Consider the following 12,889-nt stretch of genomic DNA (forward strand, 5'->3'; position numbering starts at 1 on the left):
CTTTTGCTAATTGCAGCTTTTCTCTGTGTGAGTCTCTCCAGGTTGAAATATATATAGATAAGGATATAATATATAGATTATTACATGATATATAGATATTTAAAATCAATATCATGAATTACATTTTTTTCGAATGAGGGAAGAAGGGAGTGTGAGATAGACAGGCGGATTGGTGCAGCGTCTGCCGTGAAGCGGGCGCTGTACCGGTCCGTCGTGGTGAAGAGAGAGCTGAGTCAAAAAGCGAAGCTCTCGATTTACCGGTCGATCTACGTTCCTACCCTCATCTATGGTCATGAACTCTGGGTCATGACCCAAAGAACGAGATCACGGATACAAGCGGCCGAAATGGGTTTCCTCCTTAGGGTGGCTGGGCTCTCCCTTAGAGATAGGGTGAGAAGCTCGGTCATCCGGGAGGGACTCGGAGTAGAGCCGCTGCTCCTCCACGTCGAGAGGAGCCAGTTGAGGTGGCTCGGGCATCTGATTAGGATGCCTCCTGGACGCCTCCCTCGTGAGGTGTTCCGGGCACGTCCCACCGGGAGGAGGCCCCGGGGAAGACCCAGGACATGCTGGAGAGACTATGTTTCTCGGCTGGCCTGGGAACGCCTTGGGGTTCCTCCTGAGGAGCTAGAAGAAGTGGCTGGGGAGAGGGAAGTCTGGGCCTCCCTTCTTAGGCTGCTGCCCCCTCGACCCGACCCCGGATAAGCGGAGGAAGATGGATGGATGGATGGATGGATGGATGGATGGATGGATGGATGGATGGATGGATGGATGGATGGATGGATGGATGGATGGATGGATGGATGGAATTACATTTTTTTTAATAAATTTCTTATTCATCATTACTTATGTCAATTAGAATGTATTTCACAGCCAGTTTATCTCTTTGTGTTTTTAATGGAAGGGTATGTCAACTTTCAAGTGGAACGGCAGGTTGGGAAATAAAATCTCCTTTCATTAGGATTGTTCAGATCTTCTAAGGCACTTTTAAAAGGAGCATTTGTTTTTTTCCTCAAGATGTAATGAAAGCAATGTTACTCTGCTCTTTATAAAAAAGAAAAAACAATGTTAACCTAATCTCTAGTTTTAGTATAGCCAAAGTTGTGAATAGAATAGTCACAATCTAATATCGTTAGCATAAAACTAAGAAATAAAACAATATGGATGCTTCTAATATGAATATAAAAAGACTGCAGCTTGGTTCTTTTCTGGGGGAGTTTAAAAGTCCTTTTTGGTTAAAAGAATATTTTTTTTCTAAAAAAAAAAAATTAGTAATAATAATGTTTCTTTTTCTCATGCTAAATCTGGGGGATTGCTTAGGGGCGATTTCAGGAAGTATTACTTTGATCTCCTCCTCCATTTTAGAAGTGATTAATTCATCCCTGTTACAGGGATATGTACCAAAGGCTGTTAAGGTAGCTTTAATTAAACCTTTACTTAAGAAACTGTCTCTTGACCCAGATGACCATCCAATATTCCTTTCTTATCTAAATTTCTTGAGAAAGTAGTTGCTGCAAGTGTGCAACCACTTACACCATAATGAACTTTTGGAAGATTTTCAGTCTGGCTTTAGAACTCATAGCACTGAAACAGCTCTGGTGAAAGTCAATATTTAATATTCTGTTGGCCTCAGACAAGGGACTCGTCTGTACTCGTCCTGTTAGATCTCCTTGCTGTATTTGACACAGTTGATAATAATAATTAAAAATAATTTAACTGTATTGATCTCACATTTTACAAATTCACCTTTGCATTTAACTCATCCCCTTGAGGAGCAGTGGGCTGCCATTGTGCGGTGCCAGGGAAGAAATCAGGGGTTAAGGGTCATGCTCAGCAAACCCAGAGTGGACACAGTGGGGATCCAACAGGATACTTGCAACCTTCTCTTAGCACAAGTGCACTGCTCTGCACTAGGCCAACACTCTTTGGCCTAGTGCTGTGTTAAAAATACACCTTTCTTTTAAACCCATCGGAAATATAGTCAAATTTCACTCTAATCATCTCAACACAGTCCGAGGAGCATTCCTTCTACATACAGAACAATAGGGACTGGCTGAATAGGGATGACTGGAAACTCTGTCAATATACAAACAAGTATAGTCGGTAGTCAGTTAGCCTGAGATGGTATGGCATCTATCTGCAGTTGCTAAAGTAATTTATACAAGCACACAATCAGAATTACTGCCGATCTCATGTTAGGAAAAGACTGCAAATCACAGAAAAGAAAGTCATCCAATTATCAAAAGGGCAGAGGACAAATGTTAGCTGGCTTTCAGGCACAAATGTTAGCTGGAGTGATAGAGTGTTTACAGGCTAGGCAGTCCACACAGTAAGGTAATTAAATCCAGTTAATTTGGTTTATTTATATAGCGCCAATTCACAACGATTGTCATCTCGGGGCACTTTACAGGGACAATACTGAAAGATTTGTTAGGAAAACCAATTGATTGCATCCACACATTGACTTGCAAGGATGAGCCTGCTGCAATGACCCTCACTTGTATTTTGTCATTGTCGCTTCAGAAATCCCTAACACCAAGCTTGCATGCAGCAACAGTGGGGAGGAAAACTCCCCTTTAAACAGGAAGAAACCTACAACAGAACCAGGCTCAGTGTGAGTGGCTATCTCTCCTAATCCGAGCAAACAATAAGCTAAGAACTATAAGCTATATCAAAAATGAATGTTTTAAGCCTTGCCTTTAAAGTAGACTGCCTCAAAGACTGAAACAGATAGTTGGTTCCACAAAAGAGGAGCCTTTGAACTAAAAGATCTGCCTCCTATTCTACATTTAGAAACTCTAGGAACCACTAGTAAACCTGCAGATTGAGAGCAAAGTGTTCTGTAAGAAATATTAAGTATAATCAGATCTCTGATATAGTCAGAGCTTGGCCACTAAGGGCTTTATATGTGAGAGGCTGGATTTTAAATTTGATTCTGGATTTAACAGGAAGTTAATGAAGAGAAGCTAGGATAGGAGCGATATGATTTGTCTGTATGTATGATTTTTCTGTAATTTTCATCAGAACTCTGGCTGCAGCCTTTTGGATCAGCTGAAGGCTTTTAACTACAGTTTGTGGACTTCCTGACAGTAAAGAATTACATTAGTCCAGCCTTGAAGTAACAAATGCATGGACTAGTTTCTCAGCATCACCCCTGGACAGGAGATTTCTAATTTTTGCAACATTCCGCAGAAAAAAGGAAATTCTAGAAACCTCTTTGATATAGGATTTAAATGACAGGTCCTGATCAAAAATAACACCAATATAAATACATGTTACGAGGTTAAGTTTGTAATTTTTGTTGTATTAAAAAAGAGAAAATTCAATAAAATATGTTGGAGAAAAAAAAAATAACACCAAGATTTTTTACTTTATTATCTGAGATCAATTTAATCAACTTCTTTTTCAGACACTCTGGTCCAAAGACAATAACTTCTGTTTTGTCTGCATTCAGGAGTAGAAATTTAAGAGTTATCCAGGTGTTTATGTTTTCAAAAAACATGTAGTTTATGTCATGGGTTAATTTCATCTGGAGATAGATATATTTGAGTGTCATCAGCATAACAGTAGAAGTTATACCGTCGTGTCTAATATTTCTACCTTTGGAGCATCTATATAGTAAAGAGAATTGGCCCTAGCATTGATCCCTGTGGCACTCATCAACCTGAAAAAAAACATAAATAATTCAGATAAATAAGATTTCAACTAGCCTAGTGCTGTTCTCCCAAATTCCAACAAAATGTTCAAAGCTTTCCAGAAGAACATTATGATAGACTGTATAAAATGCAGCACTATGATCTAATAAGACAAGTACACATACAAGTTCATTTTCTGAGGCCACAAGAATATCTTTAATGACTTTCACCAGAGCTGTTTCAGTTTTATTGTATAAAGCATTAAACAGTTTCTCCAGACTAGGTAGGATTCCTGTATGCATATAGAGCACCATTTTTTATTTATCCAGTTTGCTAGTATTTAGCTTCAATGTGCACAGCTCTGCATTAAACCAGGGAGCCAGCTTTTTATCTTGAAAGTTTTTACTAGTTAACAAAAAAGATTTTTTAATTAAATGTTTGTCCTCTATATTATTGTTAAGTGATACAGAGAAGATTAAAAGTGCAAGAAATTCTTGAAAATTTTTGACTGCATTATCCGATAACGATCTGCTAAAGTGAAACCTTTTTGGGGGGAAGGTTGCTAAAAAGTGTTCAGAGAGGTCAGGGTTGTGGGGGTATGCTGTTATTTCTTTAAATTCAAAGCCTTATGTCAGCACAATGTCCAAAGTATGAAGTGAAGAAATGAAAGAGGTGAAGGCACACACATCTGTTAAACCAACTACATGCTACAACCATTATATGGATAATCATTTGATCGATGACTCAGTTATTAAAATATTTGACGGCTGGGTCCCTAACATTCTCTGTGACTGAATGCTTAAAAAAAAAGTTCATATTCTGAAACGATAACCCTAGAAAAAGTGCATACTTACGATTACTACGTTGATCAAAATGTTCATTTTTTTATCAACATAATTTGTCAGATCAACGTATTTTTAAACCTCTACAAATCTGGGTGTCGTGGTAGGGGAGCAGGGATAGAAATTTCCCCTTCTCTTTCACTGTACTTTAAAACTTTGAAATATATGCACACATCATCAGAAAAAGGTTTACCAGTCATGGATTAATTCAAAGAGCTTTTCTTGATTTGTATTTTAACAGAGTAATTATTCACGTAATAGAACCAGCAGCATTCAAACCTACTCTTTACAAATATGTTTTGTTTTTTTTGCTTTTTTTATTGGTTTTGTGTTTTGTTTAGGACAACCAAAAATAAATTGAAAGTTTACTAAACCTTTAGACAAAAAGAAAACAGCGTTAAAAATAATGCAACATGTAATGTTTCCATAGTGTAGCAGCTGTTGTTACTATGAAACCCTTCTTGGTCAACTCCTTATCAAGGCAACCTTTCTATTCTTATTGTTGTATGTCTAACGGGTCAAATATAAATAGACAAAAATTAGTTTTAAATCTGGAACATTAAGGACAGCCTCTTGGCAATTCATTAGCTTTTTCTATTTATTGTGACATGGATAATTAATTCTTAAAGTAATTTATCTAAAATAAATGCTATCAAGTCCATTAACTTCAACCCCAAGGCCAGATAAAACAGAATAAATAAATGCATGCTGTTTTTAAATGCCACTGCCAACTGAAATTAAAGATGGTACCATCTATCAAAACAAATGTGAATCATGCACAACTAGAAGCATGAGGCAATGTGATTAAACTCCAACTATTTCAATTAAATGGTAAGGCCGAAATCCCCCCTTTAATATAAGAGTGACCCTTAGAAAAGAAATTCAAACATTTGCTTGAGTAAGGAGCAGCTTTGAAATTTTTTTTGACATTTAAGTTCCAATCCTTGTGTTATTTTTTTCTCCCTTTTTGCTGCACTGGATCTATGTTAGGTGGTACTATTCATTTATAATTGTGTATATATATATATATATATATATATATACAGTATACATTTCTTTTTTCTCTAAAACATCTTCAGTTTAAGTTTCTTGGCCCTTTGTGCAGCACATCTGCATTGCAGCACTGACTGTATAAGGAAGCAGCTGGGGTACAAATGATGGAGACTTGTGACTGGCTTAAAACGGAGGTAAGGGCATCTTAGTGGTCATTTTCCAAAATAACAGCAGTCAGAGAGACAGTAAAACATCACTTTATAGCTTGTTGTCTGTTAGTCGTCGTGTTGTAATTTGGTCCTGCTTTTTGACATGAAAATATGCCTATTCAAACTTTAGCAATCTAGTAAAAACATAACCATTCGAACCTCAAAGTGCTGTCACAGGGAAATCAAAGAGAGGGTCATCCACCCCCTCTTTCCCACAAGTCTCGGAGCTTCGCTGTTATTAATGCCGTCATCATTTTTCCTCTGCTCACTCTATTTCCTCTCTGATGGTGGGGCCTGCATCATCGTGTTCTGTCATGTTTCTGTAATTGCTCCAACAGCTTGCCTTATGCTGAGCATATAGTTTGTGTGAGAGCATGGGAGTGCGTACACTTGCCTTTGTGTGAGGGTGTGCATATGCATCATTGTTTGTGTGAAAGGGCCGGCTGTGAGTTTGTGGGGCAGAACCGAGCTGCAGGCAAGCTCCATACAGAGTGAAATGACAGTCTCCAGGCCACCATTGGTTGATGACCGTGAAAACAGTTGCAGTTAACCTAAAGTGAGAGACCGGCTGTCACAGTGAGACAACGTGGTTATGTGCAGCACATCAAGCTGCTCTAAAACTCAACTCTGCAGTGATGCTACAATCAGTTTGAAGCCTAATAATTTACAACATCAACTATTTTAGACACCTGAAGTACAAAGTCCGGAGGCTGGCAAGAAAAAAGCCAGTCCTATTTGTCAAAGCTTTTGTGGACAAATGGTTATCTTTACTTAAATCCCCAAGGGGCGATGGTGGAAAAGCTAAAGGTGTTTGATGAATGGTAAAGACAGTGAAGATGGTGGTGTAAGCATGCTGAAAAGAATTCAGAGATGGACACAGATGCTATCCAAGGTCAGTTAAAGTGAAGAGTAAGTGCTTAGAGAGCTACAGGGGCAGAGGCCAGATATGAGGAGGAGGTGTAAAAACTTGGGTGACCAAGCGTGAGCACCACCTAAAGCCATCATTAAACGAAGGCACTTAAAGGAAAAAGGCTATGCTTGCAAAGGTCGATACACAGCACTTTCACATGTTCCTGATGGTTTTATTTCAGCTTTGAAGAGTTTCACACTCGTTTCATTGGATAATAAGAAAGCGTGTTTTCTACACTAGAAAGCATCATGTGATTCGTCACATTACCAGCAGCAAACAGGTTTCTAAACCTAATTTGAGAAATGAGGCATAAACCTAATAGAACAGGAAAAATAGGGATAATTAGATGGCATAAGTTTTTAACCCTTTTATGGTTAAATTACATATCTTTTACCCCCTGCCCTCTTTTGCTGTTTTTTTTTTTTTGCCTCCTTTTTGTCATTCTGAACATACACATATGTGTGCACACATAAACACAGTTTATTATGCAGTAACATTACCAGATCCCCTTAGGCAGCTGTGCATCTCTGTATGACTGATGAGGGTAATTTCTCCCAAACAACAGAATGATCACTTTTGTGGTGAGTGCGACAGACACTCCCTCCTCCCCTTGTCTTCTTTTTCCCTTTTTCCTTTTAGCTTACAAAGAGGCGAGAAAAAGACAGAAATTTGTTACCCTGTCTCATGCAGTGCCTGGATTTTTTTTTCTTTCTGAGATGAATAGCACTACTGTCTTACATAAATGAATTAACAAAAACAAAAAAAATAGTCAATCATTCAGACAGATTTAACAAATCCACTCATCCTCAGGTTAAACTAGGGCACAGTTAATAAAAGAGGTTTCCACTTTAACCATGGGACTTGGGGGGGGTTTCTCATTTTTTTCCTTGATTACCATAGGGATCTAATATAATACACATGCCACTGTGAATTAGGCTCATTTTATGGACCGAGAAAGTCACAGTGAGTTTAGACTGTGCGTGCACTACTGCACACCAGAAGATGTACATAGCAGAGAGTACTTAGGACTTGTCGGTTTCTCTCTCTCTACCTTATAGGTTCAGCCTCAGTGGGCTGTCTTTACCCATTCTTTCTTCTGTCAGTCACACACAAAAACAAATCCACCTGTCGACCAGGAGACTGTGCTATGGGCTAAACAGGGCAATGCCACAGCTGTTGGGGTTTGGGCTTGGAGCAGTGGGTTGCGAGCCAGCGCCCTCCTCTGGTGACAGAAAGTCACGATACTTATTACCTCACCTGTCAGCCCTAACTTTTCACTCACACCCATAAAGCAAGCTAATGAAGACAATTACCATTACAGCACCTTGAACATGGGAGTCATGCTGCCATGCATTTTGTGGCCCTTGTGTCCTTGATCACAAGGGCTCCCTGGCTTGTGACAGTATAACAGTCCATGCGTTAAGAGACAGACATACTTACCGTGCCACTTGATTGCCCCAACAATGAAGCTATTAATGTTGCATTATGTAAATTGAAATTGCTGCAAACATCGAATAGGAGAAAGGCTAAGTACAGTGCAATTTAATGCTGCTGACTTTCAGCAGCCCTTTGAAGGATGTTTTCAATTATAACACAGCTAATTTAATTCATTGTTTCGCAGCTGAAAATGCATTTTTAAAGCTTGACTGACTCTCTATTTCAGAACTCAGGTTTAATCAGTCATGTACATTAAACACTGGAACGTCCTCTAAAGAGATTGACAAAGTTGCTGGGGATCTGCATTCCACATTTTAAAGGGACCCGGTAGCCCTACCCTTTTTTTCCTCCCTCAGATGGCAGGCTTTAGTCAAGGAAGGGAGGGTGTTCGTCTAAAAGATGAAAAGACCTGTGCCTTTAAGAGGGCTGTCTCCCCATTCCCTCTTGCTTCCCCTCAGCCACACAGACACTCCTCCTGTGAGCATTTGTTAGGCAGCTCCTGTCCCTTATGTCTCTTTGTAGGGAACAGAGCAGAGTTCCTAGAGCACCACTGAAGACAAGATACATCTCTAGGGACAACACCCGGGCTGCAGACTTCTATGCACCCCTGGTCACAGCTTCAACGGATCCCAAAACTGGGCATGTGGAAAGGAAAGACATAGCAACTTGAGCAAGGGGAGCCTAATTCAAAAGTCCAGAAGAAGAGGTGGAAATAAAAATAAAATAAACAAACCAAGAGGTCACTTCAGAAATGAAGAGAAGATGAACAGCAGGTCAGAGTCGTCAACGCTGGATTGGACCGCAAAAGAAAAAGGTGGAGTCCCGATATGAGCTTTCAGTTTCTCTTCAAAAAAAGTTTTGGTAAAGGAGACTTGAAGCGCACAGTTGCTTGTGCAGAAATTATTATAGAATTGATAAAAATATATGCAACAGAAGGAAAGGCTAATTGCAGATTTTTTTTCTTTTCCTAGGAATCTGGAACACGTTCCAAATAGGCGATGGTGGTTTGAAAATGAGAAGCTCTTTAAAGAACATCTTGAAAGGTCCCAACAGTGCTTTTAATTCATCAGCCAGGAATTAATCTTATCTCTTCAACTTTCTCTGAGAAGGAACATTAAAATCTTTGTTGATAGAGCTCTTGGGGAGTGAGTAATATTTCTTATACACAATCTTAAAACTACAGCTGTTGACTGGAGACAGACAGAACTGCCAAGTGCTTAAGAAAATTATGTTTTTGCTTAGTTCTATAATGGATAAGCCTGTATTTGGACTAACTATATATTGATGCACTGGGGAGAGGAGAAATGTTTACAGGATGTGGAGTGTTCAGTGGCCATAACCACTGTCTGCCTAACAGCAATGTCACACAACAACCTGGACTGGAGGTAAAGAGAACAAACCAGACTGCTAATGGAGTAAACCAAGGGACTGGCCCTTTTTATGAGGGTCAAAGTTATACAAACACTATAATGCAACCTGCGTTTAACAACAGTCTTTCTGACACAATAAAACCTCCACTGTTGCCACCCTCTCCAGCGGCTGTTAAACTAGGGCAGGAAGGTTTCAAAAAAGTTTGCCGTACTGAGGAGGACAGCCCCTGTCCCTTTCCAGGTCTGGCTTCTGGGGTGCTGGAGATGCGTGTCAAAGAGGGTAGCAAGATCCGCAACCTAATGGGATTTGCTATGGCTCGGATGCAAGGAGAAAAGACTGGAAGTGCGGGAGGTGGGACCGTCAGTGGGCTCAGGCAGGTTGTATTCACTGGGTCAGGTCGCGCCGTCACAAAGACCATCACCTGTGCTGAGATTATGAAACGAAAAGTGGGCTGTCTGCATCAAATGACTAAGCTCAGGTACAAAGTGGTGAAAGAAGTTTGGGAGAGCAACCAGGGGGCTGCATCTGAGATGACGGTGCACAGGACTGTACCTTCGATCAGCATCCTTCTTTCTAAGGATCCTCTGGATCCTCAGGAGCCAGGCTATCAGCCACCAGAGGCTTTTAGCTCATTGTGGGAAGACAGAGGAGGGACTGATCCTGCAACACAAACAACATTCAAGAGACCTTTTGGACCGCTGCCACACAGCAGCTTCCCGCGCTGTAAGAAGCCATGTTTGGAGCAAGGAGACTCAGTTCTTCCACCTAACTGACTATCTGAATCCCTGTCACAGTGAAGAAGATTGAATCAGCAAAGTTCATTTGGCGCTGCACTCCACTCTAGCACAATGCTGAGACAATCAGAACGTTCACTCAGTCAGAACAGGGCTTTCTTATTAGAACTGAATCCCAATTCAAGCTTCAGGAGGTCAGTTTGACTGAGGCTGAAAAGCTTGCTTCTGCACTTACAGTACAGATTTATGGCCCTTGACATCACAACTGTCATAATATGTGTGCTTGTGTTGTTTGATGACCAACATATTGAAATCATACTTCACAGCAACTGCATCTAAATGAAGCCATTGATTGCACAAGTCAGCTATATATGAATTGGGGATAAAACTATTCATCAGTATAAAATAAATTCTGTCAATAAATAGCCTTAAATTAAGCTGTTCAGATAAACAGATAAATGATTTTATATAAATAAGAACAACTCAAATTATTGATGGTATAAAAATGCAATATGTACCAGTTTAGTTTGTCTAACTATCAATCTTCACGTGAAAATAAAATTTTTATTTCTGAACTAAGTTTCTTTTGTGCTTTATCTTTTTACCCATACATCACTATGCAAAGCTCTAATGGAACAAAAAAATCACAGTGTGCTGATATTTCGATAAGAGTACCAGCAGTGAAATTTGTCTGTAGAAAAGCTGATTTAATGACAAAGCTGTTGATAAGGAGTAAACCAACCCAGCCTGACAGAAATGCCAGGGGGAGAAATACAGGCAGAGATTATCATTAAGATAACTATATAACATCACACAGCATAGAGGAGAAAAAGGATTTAAACTAGGCTTGACAGAGCTTTACACTGAACTGTTGCTGCAAAATATAAAACCAAGGCAATAAGGTACACTCCTTTTCATTTCACCCTGCAGGCATGCACATATAGCTGCATATCTTTTGTCTTCATTTTTCCTCTCTTAATGATCTTCTGCCTATCACACATTAAACTCAGATGTACACCGTGTCACATTTTAAACAGTGCAAGGCAGCTGCAAAGACAGAAGAAAGAGGAGTGGCTGCTGACTTTTCACGTCATTTTCTTATTTGTCTTTCGGCTTTTGCACCATTTAAAATTTATCACTCTTAGAAATGAAGTCTTGCACGAGTTTAAATTTAAATAGGGTAAATGAATAACAACCGAGCACAAAAGCTTATTTAAATATATAAATATATATATATATACATATATATATATATTTTTTTTTCCTGTACAATATTTGTACCTAATTATATTCTGGAAACACGCCATGGATAACTGTAAAAGGTTTGCGAAGTGCAATATTATTTAAGTTAAATTATAGAACGCAGTTAAATTTATTTTACACAGAAATAAAAGATCTTGATCACAAGATTCCCTCCCACAAAATTCCCATTAAATGAATCAGAGCAGAGCAGAACAACCAAGGTTGAATAAGAAATGCTGCGGCTGCAAAACAGCTTACATGTAGCAAACTGTGTGTCCTCAAGACTGCCGGAAGGTTATCATTTCAGGTCGCCTTTATAACAGAGTTAACAGCTTTCACCCTGGAGCCAATGGGCCTCTTGGTTTGCAGCCTGGGATAGAAAAAAATACAAAAGATAATCCCTAGAAGTAAATTTCAAATCAACCTGCATTTGTTATCATGCATTAAGGATTCAGGGCCAAGTGTGATATGCAGACGGGTAATTAGGGATAACGGCACAGCGTTACCTGAGTGAGAGGACAGATAAAACATACTGACAAAACATTATCCCAGATCTAAATCCAATGTGGCTTCCGCGAAATAGGTTGTTGGAGGAGTCACATAGGTGCATTATAGGATTGTGGACAAGGTTATTCACAGACACGGTGTCTTTTTGTTTTTAAAGGTCAATTTAGAGTGTAAAACAAAGGCAACACAGACGTAAAAAGTCATGTGCTTTGACTTTCAAACAGAAATATTCAAGAAAAATGGAATGAATGTGAATAAAACCTTAGTTGGAATTAAACCTAATTTTATAGTTGTTCAAGAATCACACTGTTTATAAAATGCCTTGAGATAACATTCATGTCGCATGGCATCAATACTCTGAATAAAATTCTTCTAAAATTGCAATTGGAGATCAGACGACAGCTACTTTCATTATTTTTGTTTATCTCAAAGAGTGTAATTCCAGTAAAATAATGTCAGGCTTCAAGTGGCACCAAATTATAAAGCAGATTTATAAATCTTTTTTTTCAACTTTTTTTTTTAATCAGAATGATATAAAAGAAAATTATTTTATGTTGGACACACTGATAAAATTTTGCTGAACAAAGTCAATAACTAACTGCGTGCTCTGAATGTGAATACATTTGTTGTGAAGTTAACATAAAGAAAGTGTTGGCACTCCATTTCTCCTCTCTCTGCCTCTGCAGCAGATGAGAGTGAGGTCTTTGGGATGGCGTGGGAGTTCGCTATCTCCCAGCCTCCAGATGGCTCCGTCTTCTCTTATCTAGAAGAATGGGTACCGCCTCAATTTTTCAACTCGCCTTATCTGGGAATCCTTAAATTGAATATTTACTGGTCCTGTGTTTTCTGCCTGTGCTAGCCCTCAAAAGTCGACATTCCCTTTGCTTGTTCAGACAGGGCAAAAGGTTTTTCTCACTCACACACTTCTTTTGTCCGCTATGTCAAGCAGTAGGACAGTGATTGATTACGTGATTGCTATAGTAGGGAATTGAAGGTTAAACAGTTAAGCTGA

General features: G+C 39.2%; 1 protein-coding gene across 2 annotated transcripts; it reads left to right on the forward strand.

Annotated features, from left to right (window-relative positions):
• Positions 1 to 8,457: 8,457 nt before the first annotated feature.
• On the forward strand, positions 8,458 to 10,703 carry LOC119795119 (ribonuclease P protein subunit p25-like). 2 transcript variants are annotated; one of them, XM_038302941.1, is made up of 2 exons: positions 8,458 to 8,884; positions 8,995 to 10,703. In XM_038302941.1, exon 2 carries the CDS (start codon positions 9,328 to 9,330, stop codon positions 10,165 to 10,167), a length of 840 nt encoding a protein of 279 aa, XP_038158869.1. In that variant the 5' UTR covers positions 8,458 to 8,884; positions 8,995 to 9,327; the 3' UTR covers positions 10,168 to 10,703. The 2 variants fall into 2 exon arrangements, with proteins under 2 accessions (XP_038158869.1, XP_038158868.1); XM_038302940.1 differs by having other exon boundaries at positions 8,458 to 8,837.
• The last annotated feature ends 2,186 nt before the right edge of the window (positions 10,704 to 12,889 follow it).

Source organism: Cyprinodon tularosa, unplaced genomic scaffold (assembly GCF_016077235.1).
Source record: "Cyprinodon tularosa strain WSP-4 unplaced genomic scaffold, ASM1607723v1 ctg50, whole genome shotgun sequence".
NCBI lineage: Eukaryota > Metazoa > Chordata > Actinopteri > Cyprinodontiformes > Cyprinodontidae > Cyprinodon > Cyprinodon tularosa.

Bases quoted from the DNA above. Each gene is read 5' to 3' on its own strand.
- LOC119795119 (XM_038302941.1), top strand. From the start codon at position 9,328: ATGTTTACAGGATGTGGAGTGTTCAGTGGCCATAACCACTGTCTGCCT.